This window comes from Paralichthys olivaceus, chromosome 7 (assembly GCF_024713975.1).
Source record: "Paralichthys olivaceus isolate ysfri-2021 chromosome 7, ASM2471397v2, whole genome shotgun sequence".
NCBI classification, from domain to species: domain Eukaryota; kingdom Metazoa; phylum Chordata; class Actinopteri; order Pleuronectiformes; family Paralichthyidae; genus Paralichthys; species Paralichthys olivaceus.
The window spans coordinates 12,892,616-12,913,092 of NC_091099.1; the positions used below are offsets into that span (position 1 = coordinate 12,892,616).

General features: G+C 41.7%; 1 protein-coding gene and 1 long non-coding RNA gene across 2 annotated transcripts in view; one reads left to right on the forward strand and one right to left on the reverse strand.

The window, feature by feature from the left end:
• The window catches only part of LOC138410825 (uncharacterized), a 53,901-nt gene extending 40,702 nt beyond the window's left edge, over positions 1-13,199 (reverse strand). Inside the window, exon 1 of the long non-coding RNA XR_011243442.1 lies at positions 13,076-13,199. This is a non-coding gene — a long non-coding RNA (uncharacterized lncRNA). The remainder of the gene's footprint in view (positions 1-13,075) is intronic.
• On the forward strand, positions 9,391-18,890 carry rgma (repulsive guidance molecule BMP co-receptor a). The gene is made up of 4 exons (XM_020079273.2): positions 9,391-9,535; positions 13,202-13,317; positions 15,271-15,782; positions 18,043-18,890. The coding sequence occupies exons 1-4, from the start codon at positions 9,522-9,524 to the stop codon at positions 18,739-18,741; spliced, it is 1,341 nt and encodes a 446-aa protein (XP_019934832.1). The 5' UTR covers positions 9,391-9,521; the 3' UTR covers positions 18,742-18,890.
• The last annotated feature ends 1,587 nt before the right edge of the window (positions 18,891-20,477 follow it).

Sequence of the window (20,477 nt, forward strand, 5' to 3'; positions counted from 1 at the left end):
TAAAACGAATGAGGAAGACGTTTTTTTAACTGCAGTGTTATTTCAGAGTGAAAAGGGCCCTGAGGCTGTGGAAACCAGTTATACTTGGACTGACTGGCTCTTCAGCCTATCCAGGTGTGCTTTGATATTCAAAGGGTGGCAGTGTTTTGTCCTCCTTTGCAGCATTGTGGCATAATCTGTCTCTAAATATTCTTCATCTCTCGGCTAATATCGATCAGCTATTGCTAACTGGAAACTATGTCGACTCCCCTACCCGGTCTGACTGACAAGTGCACAGAAAAAAACGTGCTTAAATACATGCTAATGTAATTTTATAACAAAAAACAATCAAGCGTTTTTTTTCTCCATATCAGTGAGAATTCCCATCCATACTAACACACCTGAAAACACATATTCATGCACACTGGTGCACGCGTCCCATCTTTATAGATAGTCTATGGCCAGGACAATAAGAAACAATCAGTGAGCAGATGCAGGTGATTGTGACATTAATTACAATTGTCTCCATTGTTGCCCATTCATACTTGAATGCAGCCCTGGAGTTTTCAAAGGAAAATGGGTCAGTATAATTTCAAAAGTTCTTGGTTTTAGGCGCTCAAAAACTCCATAGCGGTGAGGAGATCAGGCGTAGACGTAGCAACAGTGATTCATTTTAAAGCTGTAGCCTGAATGTGCACCTCAGAAGTACAAGCAGCTTCTTTTGAGACTCTCTCTGGCTCCTCACACCTTCAGTAAAGTCGAGGTGGCAGCTTCAGGTCTTCTCAGGTTGCTGGACATAATAGCCCTGTGCTAATGGACTGCTGTGCTGCTTCCAATCAACTAACAAGAGGCAGCAGACAGCCTTGAGCTCTCCCAATGGCAAAGGCTTTAGGGGATATTTTATTTTTTTAGTGAATGTGCAGGGCTTTGGAATCCATGTACTTGATATTCAAAAAAGATCTATTCGACCAGTAATGTATTAATGTATTTTCTTGCTTGATAAAAAGTCTGTTTAATGTGCTTGCGCCTCTTTATTTCTTTAATCTAACGGTGCACGCTCTGTGATATCACATTTTCCTGTCATTGATATTCTCTGTTACTGTGCCTACATGCCTTTTTTGGACTCTTTTTCTACCCCAGAGCTAATTTGGCAGCTCAATGTGTCATTGGGTGCACAGGTCAAGAATAGTGCATGCTGTTCAATATCATAACAGGATATAAGTATCTATACTGGTGTTGCACACATTGCAGTGTATGACACCATTGTGAACAGTTGAATTAAGCAGATATTAAGTGCTTTTCTGTTGCGATACACCTACTTCTTTTTACTTTCTTTCTGAGCCAAAGGTGGGGATGATTTACGTGCCTTGACAGTTACAGTAAGTGTATGTCAGGACATGTGATAGCGCATCGTAACAGGTAACCTATTTTACCTAATATGCCATTTGTCATATCGATGAATTCATGCCTCATCCTCAGTTTGCTTTGATTGGCACAAATGAGGGTAAATGTAGACAATACATGGGCAAGTAGAGGCATACAGAGTGAGCCAGAGCTTTCCTTCATTAGACATGAAAGACTTTACCATTCACTTTCCCTCTTTCCCCCACAAAATATAGGTTGTGGCTGTAAAGAGGTTGTAAATCATTCGCTAGTACAATTTGAGTTTTATCACATAATGGCGGCACCTTGACTGAATTTAGCAGTCACAAATGTAAATCTTGACATGCACTCTTGACCCAATGTGCACAAACGACAAAGGAAGTCAAAGACAGCAGGTTTATTTTTAAATTAAAACTTCACAGTTGTACATCATTACAATGAGGTTAAATATGTGGTGACTCCTACTCTCACTTTAATTAAAGTGAGAAGACCGGCCTGCGTGTTGAGACACAGGAGATAAAGTCAACGTGGCCTGAAGGCAAATATGACTCACTGATGTTATTCTGGCTCTGGCATTGGGATTTTTTTTTCTGACTGGGGGTGGGCTCGAGTCTCCTCCTGTTTCACGACTTTTCATGAGCGCCATGCTGTGTGAGGTGTTTGCCACAAAGAGTCTGTCAGTAAAACATCAACAGCCTCCGTCATCGTTCCACTGTTCAGCAAACACCTGACCAAACACCGAAGACCGTCTCCTCTGTCATGGCTGTGAGGGGGAGGCCCAGCATGTGTGGCGCCCCACACCCGCTAAACTTTACTGTTAATTAACCTCATTGCATATTGAGCACAATCCTCGAGCTATGACATCTACATTACAAATCAAACCTTTAGAGCTGGTTTAGCGCCAATGTATTCTCCTCTTTTTCTTCTTAGGGTCTGATCCAATTAACCTGCTTCTGTTGCAACAGTCGAGACGGAGAAATTACAGTATCATTTTACGTATAACGATCAATAACGGAATCATTTAGCCTGTGGGGGAAAGGTCCGTCTCAGAGGGTTGGGGATATCTGCAAGTCTTTTTCCTGTAATTACACATCAGTGGGCTCCTCTATTAATCTGAACCCAAAGCACTGACATTTCCACAGCTCATTAATGAACCACTTTACAAAGATGGAGCGGACTACACTGCTGTACAGGGATATAAACATGGATGACACTCAGCACTGTGGCCCCGCTGTCTTCAGTAACAATACAAGAAATATTTCCAAATGTTTGAAAGCATCTAACGGGAAATGGTTCCTTCTCTGGCCTGACAAAGAGATAGCATACATCTTAATGAGTCTCAGAGTAATGAGCTCTTTCAGCAACCACTAAATTCCACTCTTCAACAGTTTTAAAGAGACTATAAATATTTCAGTATGGAAATGATCCCTTTTTCTAGGTCCTGGAATTGCAGATTCGTTCTCCTCTGCTGGGTGAGGATGAAATTATGCTCTTGGATGGACTTTCCTAAAACTTTATCCAGCAACTAATTAATGGCAATGGTTTATAACCTAGATATGACTGCCAATTCACACTGCAAATAGAGTCTATCTTCACTGCACAGATATTGGAAGACTTGTTTGAAAGAATGAAAAAGAAAAAAAGGAATTTGTGTATGAAAACGGTTAAATGGGGCCAGTGGTGGGATTTGTAGGAACAGCTAGCTTGGCAGAGGAACTTCAAATTTAGCATGTGTGGTCAAAGAGAAAGAGCAACAATAAACTGGGGCTAAAGGTGACCCGTGAAAAACATGCGAGCCAATAGTCCCATAATTTTGAAGAGTGGCCAAACTCCCGATTAGAAACCCATTGCTGTGTTTTAGCTTTAAATGTGAGTTTACTCATGTCCTCCTGGGAACCAAGGAGAAAAGGGCTGTTCAACTTCAACGTTTGTGATTTCCTTTTTATATGGGGTTAAAAAGGATCTTCAATTTTTTTTTTATTCTACAGCATGTCCACTGTAGTGGACCGCAGGACCAAAGTTAGAAGATAAAAAATAACCAGATTAAGGATTGCTATTAAACCAACAATACATTGAATTAAACCAAATTATTTATCACTCTGTATTTTATCACTTGCTTATTGAATGCAAGGGTGGTAGAATATTTTCTGAATATATTGTCTTTATGTCCATTCTATTAAATGGGTCTCCTTGAGTGCTTTGATTTATTTTAACACTGACAGGTGGAATTCAGTTATAAAAGTTACATTTACTTTCATTATGTTGGGTTTCATGATTATCTTGATACTCTTGATAGTTCAGATAGCATAGGTGTGAATATATTATGGCCAAAAAAGTTGTAAATGAAAGGCAATAACAGGAGTTACTAGAATGGCACTAGTAGAGCATATACCTCCACCGAGTCCCAACAGTCCCCTTAAATTCAATTAAACTGCATGAAGTTTCACACACAAATCAGAATATGTCGATTTTTTTTAACAAGATTGGTGAAATGATAATTGGGGAAAATGTTAAAATGAATATATTGCAATGTTAAAAATCCTGGACCTGCAGCAAAATAGAATGTCTCCTTCCCTAACTCATACCACATCCCTCCATCAACCTTTGGGATAATCTGACCAGTAACAAAGATTTGCCTATGAAAACGTTACCTCCTTGGAGGAGGTAATAAAGGTGAAATATTTGCTTGTTGGAGAAAACAGCAAAAACCACGCATCAGATTCCCTGTGCAGCTTGAGGATAAATTGCTTATTCCTGTTTCCCACTGCTGCATGAATGCTGCAGGGAGATTTTCGGCTGCCAATAAATCGTCCGCACCTGCAAAAACTGCAGCAGCTATTGTGACAAGATGGGACAAAGGGAGCTGGGCAGGATGTAGCCCCCATGCAGCTGTGCATACAGGACAACACTGCAGGACACTAGTAAAGTTCAACAACCAAGGCAGAGAGAAGCTGAAGCATAAAAGGTCCTGTGAAGAATCCAGGCTGCAGTCTGCTTATTTTGCAGCAGCCAGACACTGGGAGCTTTCACCTTTGAATGTGCATAACGCAAATAATCAGGATAAAGACTGTGAATCACCTTGTTCTGATAAAGTCTACATTCTCTCTGTGCGTGTGTTATCATGACCCTGTATTTACACAGGTCAAGGATGGATAATCAGAGTTTGGATGGAGGGGAAAACACTGGTGGAGATAGGAGGCTGTTCCAAGACACAGAGAGTTGTGTTGTATCTCTGCAGCACAGAGATTCAGTATTTCAGCCATTGGCAAACTAAACAGAAAGGCTCTGACTGTGAACAATATAATGGGTCCCCTAATATATGAGTCTTTAATTTCCACAATAGTCCCGTAGAAGAAACGTGATTTACAATTTTAATTCCAGTTTAATTGGAGTACCTATTATTATTGTTTGTATAGAATGCAAAACAAAAAATGCAAAAGCTGACAGTGAAGACAATATAGACATAAAGCCAATGTTTTCATTATTTCAGGCTCTGATTAGTTGTGAATTACTATAAATGAATAGTCAAAAATGCATTTCACACATTGCAGAGTTGAACACTGTCTAATTTTATATTCATAAACTGAGCATTTAGATAGTCCTTGACTTTTTTGCAGAGAATTTCAGAGGCAGGAAATTAAAAAAGGCAGCTGTTTTATTGAGATAAGCCTCAGTTTGTTTTTTTATGAATTTATATAGCATTTTGAATGCTAATGGAGTCATGGCTGCTCACCAACATGTTTTCTTAAACCCTGTCAGGTGCAAATTGTGAAGATCATTCATGGTCTGAAACACTTATTCATCCGCTAATGTTCCTCCCTGAAATTTGGCTTGATGCGTCGTGTCCTTCATCGAGATCGCTTCTGTTTAGCGGCCGAGCTAATTATTTGTCTCACAGTCTGTACACACTCTGTCTAGTTTGGTCCATGTCTGGAATTAAACAGTGCGCATAATTCTCACTGGACTGCAGCCTGGCGTTTGAAAAAAAAAGAATAAAAGGGGGAGAGAGAAGAAACTCACCTTCTCTGTTTAAATAGTGAAAGGAGAATCTGTAATGAGGGTTTACACATTCAAGCCCAGTCCTCTGTGAGCACATACAGGCCAATTTGCAAGCTTCCTGCATTCAGACAGTTACTGACTGTGGCAGTAATTCCACGCAATGTCTCAGCCCCACATATCACCTCTTAATAGAATTTTTTGAATTCATGCTCACACCTTACAAAGACGCTTCTGCTGCTGGATGGCACCTCCCCCTTCTTATTAAATACCTGTCATGTACATAAAACACAAATCTGAGTCTATTTGTACTTCACTGAATATCAAGGGACTCTCACTGGTTAACTGGGACACATTTGTCTCTTTTAACTGCCTTGTGCAGGAGAGAAACCTGTGGTGGTAACAGACGGTCAGTTTTAACACTATGATCTTCAGTCATGTTTGATGCAGCTAGTGAAGTGTGATAAATGTCGTTAAGGTCAAAATAACTCATCAGCAATCCAATAGTCCACACTGAGGGATATGCCTATGTAGAGTATGTATACTTGAATGGATATTACTCCTTATTTAACAGTCTGTTGTTTATTTGTCTGTTATTTGGCAAGATAATGCAAGAACTACTTTTTTATTTTGTAACTTTCTTTAACATCATGAGATAGGATGTTTTTTCTCTTCTTTTTTTTACATTTTTAATTCATGGATCTTAATAAAGAAAAAAATCTGACAGGTTTAGGGGACTGATATCTATGAGTGTGTGCAATTTACCATCCTGTTTCAAGTTAATTCAACTTAAACACTTAAATGTCATTATCCTCATTAATCTGTGTTAAATCTTTCAATTTATAAAATCAAAACAGACACAACAAGCAATAATATGAAATATTGCTCAATAACTCATTTCGGTTTTTTTGGGTTGTGTTGTTGGGAAAAAACAATTAATAACATCACTCCTTTTATAACGTGGTATAATTATAGATTAAAGCTGAATAACAACAATTTTATTGATTAATCCATTCAGTGTTTGATCATTAACTGTAAGAAAATACTGCAAAATTTACTCTAATTTTACACTAATTTAGACATCTGAATTAACATTTCAATTTCGGGTGACACAAGACCACTGGATCACTGGATCAAATCTGTCTGAGGCATCTGAACACAATGCAGTGCAACACTAAGAGGCACGACCCCATGACAAGCTAATTGTGATGTCTCTAAAGTTCAAATGTCAACTGAAAGGTCAACGAGAGCTTATGATGTATACTGCTCCGTTTCTGACTCACAAATATTGCAATCACGGACTAGTTCCCCACATCTCTTTAATAATATCATCCACTCCCTACATGTGCACATGTATCATTTAGTGATTAAGGAAAAAAATGCCAAGCCATAATTTACTTTGGAGACAAAGCTGAATTTATGAGAAACAAAGCTTTGACTGAGAATAAAAAACAACTATTGAAATGTGTATTGAAACTGATTCTGAACAGCTAAAATCATGATTGTCCTGATGAACTGTTGATACTTTGGAGGTAAAGTATAGTGTGTGACTATCTGAAGAAATCATAAAAGATTGAATGACTTCTCTGCATCTGTTAAACTAAATGTAGGTGGCTTATGATTAACCATGATGCAAAAATCTTGCAATTTACTGTAACTCTGGGACGAGAAAAGTTTGAGGAAATATTTTTTTCTGTCTCAATATGAGCGTTTAATTTACTGAGTTTAACATGTTTTTATGATGGAGTAAATCACAAGCTACCAGAGGAAATCACAGAGCGCCTGAGGGGCTAGCATTACTGAATACTTCTTTCATTTCTGGCTATAATAGTTTAATGGCTGTTCAGTAAAATGAAGCAGAAATACAACTGCAACGCTCACAAAAAAATGAATGCGTTGTATTAATGCAGTGTTATGTAAAGTGGATCTGTTGTGTTAACTCGCCATAATACCTCAGCAAGGCAGCGTCCACACCAGCTGTGTTTGAGATGGGGCCTGCATCCGGCACCTCTGAAAAACCATTCTTTTCACACTGGGGTGTCACTCTTTCATGTTCCTCCGTTACATGGATGTAAAATATGCTGCCTCTCAGTGGCCATCTGGAGAGGGCAGGTCCGAGCTGTGATAGTAAACGAGTGGATTACAGGGGTCAGCTTCTTGCTGGATGCCCAGGAGGGGTGATGTAACGTGACATCTCCGTCCAGTAGCTGCATGAAGATAAATAATATCTATAGAGCAGCACTGGCCTAAATAGAAGTGGAAATGACTGACAGGTTTTTTAACTCTGCATTTCTGTTGCAGTCCGGCCAGACAGTGTCCGAACACCAAAACCGTGCTGCTTCTCCTTACACTGTAAGTCTCCCTCCCCTGGCATGATGGATTTTCCTGATCACTGAGAAACTGGAGCAGAGAGAACCAGTTACACATTGCAAAGGACTGGAGGCTTGAAAAAGCTGGAGAGGAAGGGGGTGGGGGCGGCGGTGTTTTCCTGCATATATACAGTCTGATCCTAAAACACAGGTGCAGCCTTGCATGCAGCTTTTCAACATTACCCCACCCCCATCCCTCCACCTCCGCTCTGCTGCAAAGTGTTTGTCCATCTGATCCTCCATTAAATCCTGATTATTTTGGATTTGTATTTTTTTCCTCCCCAAACCTGTGATTTGCAAAGATGAGGGACTGCTGGTGATCATGTCAACCTGATGATGGAGGAATTAGTTGGCAATCATAGTCAGAAAATAATTAAGCAATGTGAACATGAACATGAAATTATATTCAAATTTCTGCTGTTAAATATGAAGTCGGAAATCATACTATCCAGAAATAATGCAGACAATAGGATAGATAATAATAATAAAAACAAGAATACATTGATTTCATGGCGCCTTAGGAATGCTAGGCGCTACAGAGTATTAAAGGTCAGCTATTAAATGCTCAATATACCTGTTTTACTGTGCAATACTGTATCACCATCTCATTACTTGTATGTGTAGTTTATTACTTTGTTGTTTTTTAAACGTTTTGGAGATGCTCAGTGGATTTCATTGTACAATGTGCAATGACAATGAAGGCTTTCAATTCTGTGTATTCTTTCCTTACTACACTATGTGTAGGACAAAATTAGTACATTTAAAGTAAAACAAAGGTTGAGAGAGTCAAAGACAGAATCTAAGATAAGATAAATAGACTTTATTGATCCCGTATGTGGAAATTCCCCTGTTACAGCCGGAGATAAGCATTTATTAAAATAAAATAAAAATGCATAGAATATGTCCTACATAATATACACCTATCACTACAGATGGAAATGTAACATGTATAGAAATGTACATGAGCAAAGTGCAATGGCCCTGGACAGACAGGCATACATGGGCGATCAAGAAAGTAATGTTGGATTCAAGTGAAAGCATTGATGAGCATGCATGCTTTAAATCGTTTCCCTTGTTTTTACATGAAAAATACGAGTGTGAAAGTCAATTTTGTCTCGCTGCAGTTGCACAATCTGCAGGATCTATTCTCTCAAGGCGTGCGAGAAAGCCCAGTGGAGATGATGGGGGTCTCAGCTGAGATTTGGGGGCTCCCAGTGGCGTCACGCAGAGCCGATCATTGTCTGTCTCACACTTTCTAACAAGCCATTTCACAACATCCAGACAGCGGATCGCAGCAGCAGCAGCGGCGGCGGCAGCAGCTTCACCCTCGGGGCTTTTTTCCCCCTCCTCCTCCTCCACCTCCTCCTCCTCTCTCTCACCGACGTCGACCATAACTAACAATTTGGATTCAACGCGCGGATGAGAGCAATTAGTGGACTTAATCTATCATAATGTCTCCTTTCTACCCGATCGACTGATCAGTCACACGAGTTGAGCAATGGCTGAGGAGCTCTAGGAGTCCGCCGGGTGCAGGCAGAGAGAGGAGAAGAGTCTGTTTAAATGAACTAAAAGAAAAAGAGAGAAGGGACACTTTCATTTCTCAGACTCGGAGAAGCTGATCGCTGGACACCATGTACACATTGACGGATTTGACGCCCAGAAAGACACTGGGTGCGCTTGATTTCGGATTACTGACACACACAGGACGCGTTTTTTAAAGAGGGGGGGGGTCGTTTTCCTTTTTTTTTTTGCTTCCTCCTGGTTCCTGCAGGACTCCAGAGTCGCGCAGAGCCCATGCAGTCACCAAGGTGGGTTAATTTTACACTTATTCCATTTCACCAACACTACGAGAGTCCATGTCAGCTGTATGTCCTTAAACCTGTCCATGTGATCAACCAGCTGCTTTGTTAACAACTTGATCCATTTGAAGACTGCTAAAAAAAACAGATTTGAAAATGCGATTGATAATAAAAAAGCACATTCACTTGACCCTCTATTAAATATTTAAACACAAAGAGTGATGCAGTGTTATTTTATCGATCATATTGTCAGTACATCTGTCCTCACTGTGAAACACTGATCTCATCTGTCATGAACTAAAAAGGACAATCTTCTTCACATCAGATCAGGACCAACACGCCTCCTAGTGCCTGCTCCATTTCACCATTTAATTAGCCCACTAATTGCTCTGGCGGCTGTAAAGAGGCCTTGTAGGTGTCCATATAAAGTTCACATCTAATGACAGGTTTGGTTGTCCTCGTAATGCCATGTGCGTCTGTGACATGATTGGAGGTTTTCATATCAGAGCTCACATCAAGCGCCATCTGTTGGAGGCGAGGAAAGAGTGTGCGGTGACTGTCAGAGGCAGATGCACAGCAGAATGTGGTGCTCTCAGTTTAACACAGGAGACATGTCATAGATTGTAGTACATATTAAAAACAGGTTTGGCTGGTGATGGTATAGAAATTTTAAGCAGCACACCGTAAAACGTGATCGGACTGTTCTCCACTGGTTCCATGTTTTATTGTCAGATTATGTCACCTGTACCCTTTAAAACACGTGGGACACATGCTTGGACAGACGTGTTGTCAGGGGTAAATGGTTTAGTTTTTAAATCTCATTGGCAAAACTCAATCAGCTCAAAGCAATCAGACGATGCATTGACACATTAGATACTAATACAAAGCCGAGACATAAAGGCCACAGCAAAGGCCTGATGAAGAAGGGCCTTACAACCTCCTTTGGATTGGAAATGTAATCAAACTGGTGATATGAATATTAATGGACATACACAGCCCTTCTAATGAGACTAACATGGCTGCAGCTAATAATATCCAAAGTCTATAAAATGTCAGGAAATAGTAATAATACAAATTATCACAGCTCCGAGGAGACGTGTTAAAATTGGTCCTTTTGTCCAACAAGCTCCCTGAAAAAACCTGAATCCAAACTCATTCATTTTTGCAGTGAGAGAAAAAATAATCCTTGCAGTGAAGAAGCTGGAACCAGAAAGTATTTGGCCTTTTAATCCTTGATATAAATGACTGAGCTGATTAAATTGATTATCAAAATAGCTGCTGAATAATTGAATGCTGATAGTAAACACTAATTAGAATAATGTGATATCTGTGGGGAGGGTAAGGAATGAATAGGGCTCGCTAAGGATTAAAAAAATGGATGCTGGAGTTGAAAATTAATCCATTATCTTATAAACATGTCAAATAATTAGTTTCTCCAGTCTTACTCTCATTTTGTAGATAAATGCAGTCATATCTTTGATAGTAGAAATGACAAATATGTATTAGCTTATTACTCATAAATATAAAAATGACTAATAGACTAAAAACCTCTCTTAGTCAACTGAATTCTTAGCAACCAATTAGTCATTTAATTGTCTTCTTGGGGCCAAACCTAGATTACATATTATACCATTTAATATAATTCCATTGTCTGTGAAGACAGTGCAACAGGTGAATACAGTTGGTCTAAATCTATCCCCGCCATCTATTCTTCACCCTGACGAACAGAAACATTTACTCTGAGGTTTTCCTGCCAACAGTCGAACGACGCTTGGATCAGCCACACTTCACAAAAACCTTTACGACATTTTAATTCCTCACTTTGCTTCTATGTCCACACTGCCTGCTGCTAAAAGCCAAAACACGTTCCGCAGTCCATCAGAACACATCACAGCAGCTTTACACCTTCCAGCTGCAGTCATTGCTTTCATTATAAGAGTGGCTGGTACATATTGTAGCTGGAAATCAGTCTGTGCGGGGGCCACCCCTGTTGAAAACATGCGTAGACTCAGACCTCATTGTGCACGGCCGTATCCATCATCCAGGAGAGGGACAGCATTCACAAAGACATTCACCGCTCTATGGAAAACTACTGTACAGAGCCAGCCACAACCTGACCTATACGCAGCCATCTGTCTGCTAGTGTTTGGCTTTAAATGGCAGGAAAAGACACCGGTAATGTGCCATTTGTACAAGTGAACCGTGATCAAAAAGAGGGGCTGTCATTGCTTTTGGAGGAGGGGATGGTCACCCACTTTTCTGAGAGTGGATGGGGGGGGGTCTTTAATAAATATATTGCTACAGCTCTGTCTGACACATGATATTGGATTAGCCTACCTTTAAAATCATAATCACTAAGTCTGTATATAATTAAATTGGCGTTGCCAGAAGTGATTTACAGTTCAATGTGACAGCTCATGTTTAAAAGGTTAAATTTCATATAATACTGTATAATCAGGTTTCTAGCTGACAGTTTGTCTGATAGTATCATACATTCAACTGGAATTTGTGTGAATACTCAATTTAAAACAGATATTATCATTGATTGATCATTTCAATCACTTGAAACAGCATTAGTGGCGTCTGCCTGCTAGTGTCACCATGTTAAATGTGAGGATTCGATGCTGTTCTTTGCCATGTCTGTGATAAACTTCATATTTTGGGGTTTCGAAGAATTACCAAGAAGCTATGTGAAGACACTGTGAAGTTTCCAGACATGTTACAGACAAAATGGAGAAATGAGAAAATCCAGTCAAATTGATCGATAGTGAAAGTAATCGTCCGTTGTGGCCTTTTTATTTGATTGTGCCACTGAAACTTTGAAACCCAAGACTGTCATGTTTTAATGTTTCCACTTATCGTACATTCAGTCTGACATGTTGGGTTTTGTTGGAAACTTCAGGTCCTGGATTACATTATTAAATGAAATCATGTGGATTTGAACAATGTTCGGCCTCTGAAGTTTGAGCTAACACTGGCTCTGTGTGGTTGGAGGTTAGCTTGGCTTGTGTCCACCATTTTAGGTCCATGTAAAAGTGTTAAATCAGGGTTAAACTTGCAAAATGAGCCGTGATATAAAGAAGTCAAGTCTGTATTTGTCAGGTCTAAGAGTAAAGGTGTAGTTTATTCTTTATCGCTTTGGTTTCCGTCCTGTTTCCTCGCCCATGTGGAGGGAGGACACTTGCTCTTCCTTCCCGGGCTGTGGCCCTCCACACTGCGGCTGTTGTTGTGATTTTTAGCGGCTAACGAGCCCTTTCTTTCGCGGCGCTGTGGTCCGCCACTTGTGGGTCGTGGAGACTCGGCCGGTCGTCGAACAAGTCTCCACATTGAGGTGTAATTTGAAACTGGTGGAGGGGGGTTTGAGGGCAGGAGGAGCCGCCGTGATTGGCTCAGTGTGTCCGCTGGCCCCACGGAGGCTGCACCTTCTCGTCACTCCGTAAAAGGAAGCTCGGTTCCCCGGGTGTCTCCACACCAAGCCTCGGCTAGCTAACTCGGCCGTAGCCGCTAACTTAACAAACTCTCACACACCGACATAAAACAACTTCTTACCCCGGTAGTGATGAGAGGACGGCGCGGAAATCTTTTATGGACTTGTTCTGTATGTGAGTTTTCTCGACCAGGACCTTGGCGGCTCTAACTCTTCTCCTCTGTCCGTCCTTCATGCGGTTTGACCAGGGAGAGGAGTGAAGTGCGACCCCGAGCTGGATGGATGGTTATGGGGAAAAGAGGAAGACCCTCGGCGCTTGAAGTGTGCAGAGTCCTCGCCGTGTTTCTCTCACTCTTCCCCTCCGGTAAGAATCAACCTTTTGACAGATAAAGTCATTTCTTTAATATTAATGTTCGTACATGACAGTTTAAAGTTTGTAAATCTTCACGTAGTCAACACACGTTTAAACCAACAACTTGTAAAATCGTTTTTTCCCCCATTGTTTTTTTGTTTTTTCCAATCACCTTTTATTCGCCGAATTATTTTAGTGGCGCCCCAATTTAACTGGAGTTACTTTCTTACACCTCAAATTGAAAAGTTTTTGCTTAAGTCCTAAAAGTTGTATAATTGCAGCAAAATCTGTCTAATTCCTCGCAGTAATCTGCTGGAATCCCACCAAACTCAATGCAGAAATGAGTGAAATGTATTAGATTACAGAGATTTAGTGCTTCCAGGAGCAGTGGTGTGGAAAAGGTTTGGAAAATATGACAAATGGTTTTAAAAGTGAACATGTTTGTCATTGTAGAGTAAAAGTGTGACAGATTTAAAGTAGTTTTAATCACAGTCTGATGTTATATTTCATTTTGGAGGAAGACTGAGGGGCCTTTCTTAAAGCTGCTGCAGCTCCTGCTCTTGTTTTGTTTGGGGGGGTGGGGGGATGGGGCATGCCTCAGTATTTCACATCAGCTCCTTGAGACTAACTTTTGTTCCATGCTGCAGTTTGGTCAAGCGTGGAATTGCATGTTTAGGTGTTGCCAGTGAAACGTAAAGAAAGCTGTATTTGTGGAGAGTGTGGTGGTTTTGAGTGTGGCTGTTTTTTTTCAATCTCAACAGCTGCTTTTTTTATGAGAAGATCTTTTAAATCTCACATGGAAAGATGCACAACGTTCCCGTTCAAATGCAGCACTGCTGTATTGTAATATCATGTTAGAAACACACATTGTTGTGTTTGAATTGACTCAATTTCCTTCTTATTTGTTGCTACAGAGTCACTTTCTGCAGCAGAGACACCTCATTCACTCACCTTGTAGTTTGGCAAAGCCTTATCAGTTTCCCTCTTAAGTCACTCACCGTCAAACAACAACGAGATAATGCATTGATAGTTGAGATCGAGATTGTTTATTGCCTTCTATCAGATGGGTGGTAAAAGAAAAGGCGGTGTGAGGTTTGGAGAGAGAGCTGCAGTGAGGCTTTGAGGAGGGATATTGTTTAAAGTGTGACTTCAAAGTGTTGATTTGGCTTCCCCCTCCCCTCCAGGCGCAGTGGGAGAAACTTCCTACTGCCCCGTTTAAATAAAAGCCATATTAGTCAAAGGTAATGCTAGTTAAACACGGTGGCGCAACGCGGCATCCTGGGAAATATTTGAAGAGCATTTGTGAGCAGAGAATTGGCCGGATGTGGCGTTAAAAGTGGAAACAACAGTCAAGCCGCTTTTATTATCACAAAAGGTGTAGATTAGGATCCAAGATGGTATTATTACTGGTGTATGAACCAAAAGTCACTAGGTGTGAACAGGAAGTAACATTCCCTCCAATAAAAGTTACCTTATCTGCAGGTCGACCCGAGGGAGGTTCACACCTGCTTTCTTATGACTCAAAGACAACGTTACTTTATATATAATGTGTGGATGTGCCTGAAAAAAAGACTTTATTTGAAAATGTTCATAGTGCTTAAACAATAATAAAACAGGAGTGGGAATCGCAGAGTAACTCACAATACGATACTCACGATAATATCATATACAGCTATTCTGTGGTAATGGATATATTGCCAGACAATCACATAACAATACAAAACATTATCTGTCCAACTGAAGAAGAATACAAAATGCCTCTAAAGAGGTCAAGTGCAGGATTCGTGTATTTACTGGATTTGGTGTCAGTTTTCATAAAGTTTGACACAAACTGAGGTGAAACAATGTACAAACACTCTGTAACATGTCATTTACAATGACTGGTTTGTTATTATTATGCTATAATGTGTATAGTTTGATTCAAACCACCATCATTAACTGTGATTACTTGTTCCTCCCTGACAGTGAGTCTGCAGTGCAAGATCCTCAAGTGTAACTCTGAATTTTGGGCCTCGAACTCTGGACCAGAGGAGGAGTTTTGCACAGCGCTGCGAGCGTACAACAGCTGTGTACGCCGCACCGCACGCACCTGCAGAGGTGACTTGGCGTACCACTCGGCCCAGCATGGCATAGAGGATCTAATGAGCCAGCATAACTGCTCCAAGGAGGGGCCCACATCCCAACCACGGGCCCGGACCCCGCTTCCTCCCCCGCCGCCTCCGCTCCTGCCCGACAGCCAGGAACGCTCCGACGGCCCGGAAGTGTGCCACTATGAGCGCAGTCTTCCGCGCAACACGTCGCCGCCCAACTACACCCACTGCGGCTTCTTCGGAGACCCGCACCTCCGAACTTTTGGAGACGACTTCCAAACGTGTAAGGTGGAAGGAGCCTGGCCGCTCATTCACAACAAATACCTGTCTGTTCAGGTGACCAACACTCCTGTGGTGCCCGGGTCCTTGGCCACAGCCACGAGCAAGGTGAGGATCTTTTCCTTTTCATCCTGTGTGCATTGTGTTTTGCTTTTAGGTCAGACATTATAGATCTTCTCCTTTCAACCATTTATTTTCATCTATGAATAGTATCTTCAATCCACAAGAGCTATCTGCTGAATATGTTCCCCATTAATCAGTCAGTTGTTTTCACAGAAACACTGAAAAATGAACCAACGGTTACATCTTCAGATGCTGTGTTTTTTTCTGAACAATGTAAATAATTGAAAAGCAGCAGATTTTGACATTTGAGAAGCATCAAAGCATTTCTGGCAATTATTGATCAGCTCCTTGATTAATCAATCACTCTTTTCCACTCTTCAGTCAGGAAAATGATTCCGCAACCATCATGATGATTGATTAACCATTGTAGTTGTTTATTAAAGAAAAAAGACACACTTCTTGGTTCTGAAATGTGAAGTTAATCCCTGTTTTCTATCACTGTCTGTTGAATATGTTGAATATTCAGACTGTTGATGAGACACAGAAAAGCTATTGGAAGACTTGTGGTCAGGGAAATTGAGAAAATGTTTCAAAATGTCTGACATTTTCTAGGCTAAACTTGATCTGTCATGGAAATAATCTTTAGTTTGCGTCCAAGCTGCTCGGATTTCTACATGATCTGTCAGTGATTTAGGTGATCTCACAGTTTTCTGTTAATTCTAGGTTCTGTCGGTGCTGCAGCAGAAATATAAGTGTGTGTGTCATGTGTGTTCTTTTCATGTGGTTGGACTGTGAGAGCTGCTGTGGGCCTGGTTCTCTGTCAGACGGTGGACTGGTTAGTGTTTGGACGAGTTCCATCACGACAGATGAAGAAGCCCAGCCCCGGCACTATTGCGACGATCTTGGAGGCTTTATAAACGAAACGTTGGTGTAATAACAGCGGTGCTGCGTCAAACATGCTGCTGCTTCTTTTTTCTCACTGTGGACAGCTCAGGCTGATGTGTGGCCTACTTAACAGTGTATCCACATCCAACACTGTGAGACGTCTGCACAGAACGTCTGCACAGAACTGTAGACGTTTTCTCTCATAGTGTTTTCAGCAGTGCATGCCTCATCGTTTTTTGGTTTGTTTAATGGTACGTTGGCTAGTTTGGATGGCTGTCTTTTAAAAAAGATGCTTTGACCATAACCTATTGGGAAAAACAAAGAAATAGAAGTATTTGTTTGTAGAAAATTAACTCAGACTCTGTCCAGTTTTGGCAAAGTTTGACAGCAGTGATTGTGGCCCTCAGTCACTTTGAACAGTATCTGAGTATTTAGTCTGAGACTTTGTCCCTAATCGCATTCGTAGAACGTATAATTATCTCTAATCAAGGTTTCTTAATGACGCTCTATTAAGCATTCATGTTTTTTTTAGCTTTTAAAGTAATGAGATTTTTATACTGCTGTTCTTGGAAGCAAATGAGACATTTCTTTTTAAAGATCTTGATTCTGGACAAAGGGAAAACAAAGCAGCAGCCAGTGCCACCTGTGCAAACACGGCCCTTCTGGTAAAAGATCTGCATTTATAGAGCAGCTCTGTGTTGGTAAATTGCTCTCGCTGCAGCAAGTAAACCTGTCTGGTTATTTCTGTCTGTGGAGGGATAATGGTGGAATTTTTCTTTTGTTTGTTTTCATTAAAAGCTTAAAAAAAATTAACTAGATACAAAAACAGAAGTTGATGGAGGCGGGGAATGTTAGTCGAGGGTAGAGGGAACATAGTCGGAGCTGGTGCAGCAGAGGAATAGTCGAGTGTTCTTCAGACTGACCCCGTCCTCTGTCCCAAGCTAGCAGACATCAGAGTCTCCACGCCATCCTAGTGTTGCTGCTCTTACAATGGCTCATTGGTGTCCTGATGAAACCAAGCTTGCAGAGTCCTGACCAGTCTGACTTAATTAGCTGCAGAGTATATCGCTCTGTCCTGGCCGGACGCCACTCCCTCGAGCATAGTTCTGGGGTTCACAGGCAGGTTTTTCAGCGCTATGAATAGATCGTCTTTGTGTCTGCAAACTGAGGCCTGATTTTACATGGCCGAGACTCATGTTTTTTGAGGGCGTTTACCTTGGCCTCCCCCTGTGTTGAGCCAATGCTGAAATGTGACACTTAAGTGGGGTAGATGGCACATACTGCACAGGCTTGTTAATGCAAAAACTAAGAACACGTCTTTAATCTGTTTACTAGGATTCTCTCGGTGAGAAAACTAATGACTGCCTATACTCCTCATGTTTGTAACATTTTAATTTCTCTGTCGTCTTCCTTCCTGCAGCTCACAATCATCTTTAAGAATTTCCAGGAATGTGTGGACCAGAAGATGTACCACGCGGAGACGGATGAGCTGCCAGCTGCGTTCGCAGATGGCTCCAAGAACGGCGGTGATCGGCACGGAGCGAACACACTGCGCGTGGTGGAGAAGGTTCCTGGGCAGCACGTGGAGATTCAGGCCAAGTACATTGGAACGACGATAGTGGTGCGTCAAGTAGGCCGCTACCTGACCTTTGCTGTGCGGATGCCGGAGGAAGTTGTGAACTCAGTGGAGGAAGGCGATAATCAGGACTTGTACCTGTGTCTTCACGGCTGTCCCGCCAACCAGCGCATTGACTTCAGGAACTTCAGGGCGGCGGAGGCCCACAGCGCGGGCAGGACCAGGGGCGGTGCCGGGGCCAGTGGCTTCACCTACCAATCTGCAAAGACCAAGTGCAAAGAGCGTCTCCCAGTGGAGGATCTGTACTTTCAGTCGTGCGTGTTTGACCTTCTCTCGTCCGGGGACATTAACTTCACCATGGCAGCCTACTACGCCTTCGAGGATGTAAAAATGCTCCATTCAAACAGCAACAGATACCACATCTTTGAAAACGATGCTTTTAAGAGTGATGCAGCTGAGAGGGGCAAAGATTTACTTCCTCTTCTCCTCATCAACCTCCTTGCTGTCTGGTTGTGGACTGAGTGTTGCACAGTTCAGCTATAATCCCGTTACAACAATATCCTCAAGGTGTATTTGTCTGTGAGTGTTTGTACCATCGCTGTGTTGTACATCAGCTCCCCTCTCCTGCTCTGGTTCCGTGACCTGACCTGGGACTCGCCGGTCAGATCGTCGCTCCCCTCAGTCTCGTTGTAGTTGTATCGTCATGTCTCGACTTCAGTCTAATGACAAGAGGGAGTCCGTCTATCATCACGTGTATTTAACTGCTTCGTGGGACTGGGTCTTTGAAGAGAGCAGCGGTGAGAGAGCTACCCCCAGAGCTCAGGATATCCACCTGGGATTAAATCCCCACATTCTCACCGGGGCTGCATGCCTATGGGAAGCCAGACAAGATGATCTTTTGCAGAAAGAGGAGTTTGCTGATCCTCCCTCCCCCAGATCCCCCTCATTGGTGCCAAGCCAGTGAAGCTCTCTGTGGCTCATGTGGCGAAGCAAGAGGACCTGACAGGGGCTTTTGTTAACCTAAGGCCAGAAGCAGCTCTATGTTTGATTAGTTTCCAGCTTTGGAAAAGCCTGAGCCTTGTGGAGGAAGCACTCAAGCCAAAAGGATGTCAGAGCAGCGTCTCCAGTTGTCTGCTGTGGAGATTAATGGGACATATTGTTAGGTTTTGTGCGTGTGTGTTTGTGCAGAATTCAGCGTCTGTGGTTAATTTTGTGTGTTTGCGGGTGCAATGAGATAACAAACCTCCAGTAGGAGAAATGAGAAATGTTTTTGTTGCACCCAGAATTTCAGAGGAGCTACAGTGCGCTCAGATGGACTCTGACAGCCGAGAGGCAAATCTCTAAGGGGAACTGATAAAAATAATCTCTCTTCATGTGTACATCACTCCCAGTGTCATACAGCCTTTCCCTCCTGATGTGTTGATCAGACAGTGTTTGTGTTTTGAATCTGTAATGTGAATGTAGCAACAAAAAAAAAAAAAAGAACAAACTTAGTTAAGGGCACTAAGAGCGTTTACACAGCGCAGATCAACAAATCCAACCAAGACACCTTTTCATGAGTGTTCTGTGAAGTCAACTCTCCATTTCAAGTACCAGTGATGTAGATACTGATCGTACTAGCTGTAAAGACGTCACCTCCAGTCAGTTTAGCATTTTTACTGACTTCCAGTGAGCTGACCTGACTGCTGTTTACGGAGTAAATGATAAGCATATGTCTGTAGACGTGATTTCGTGGCTTAAATCATTGCCAAAGAAAAAGCCCTTGTGCCAACACTTCCTCAGAAACGGTCTATTTCCTCGTCTTTCAGTCTCAAGCAGTTCACATTAAGGAAAGAGATTTTTCGGGCTGAATTACTTGTTTGTGGGTGAATTTGTGGTGCGCAGAAATATGACAGAAATGCGCTGTAAAAGCAGAATTTCTGTTTTTTCAGTCTCACCTTTTTTGCTTTTCTTGCAATTCGCGATAACGCTCGTCACCGCAAGAGGTTTTCATTCGAACTTTAGCTCCCGATGCCGGCGTCTGCTAATGTGTAAAGTCAACCCTGTTAGATGCTGTGACTGCTCGGGCACAGTTAGACGGTCATTTATCATTTTACACTGAAGTATTTAGCAGTCCTTACTACTGCTATTTGGAGTATGTACTGGTGCAGTTTGACAGAAACTAAAAAAAATCATACATACAGATGATTGTAAAGTTGAATCTTGTGTTAATAGGCGTAATTTGTATTGTGAGTTTTACAGTATATGGTTCTACATGTGTAATGTGAGATTGTACATAT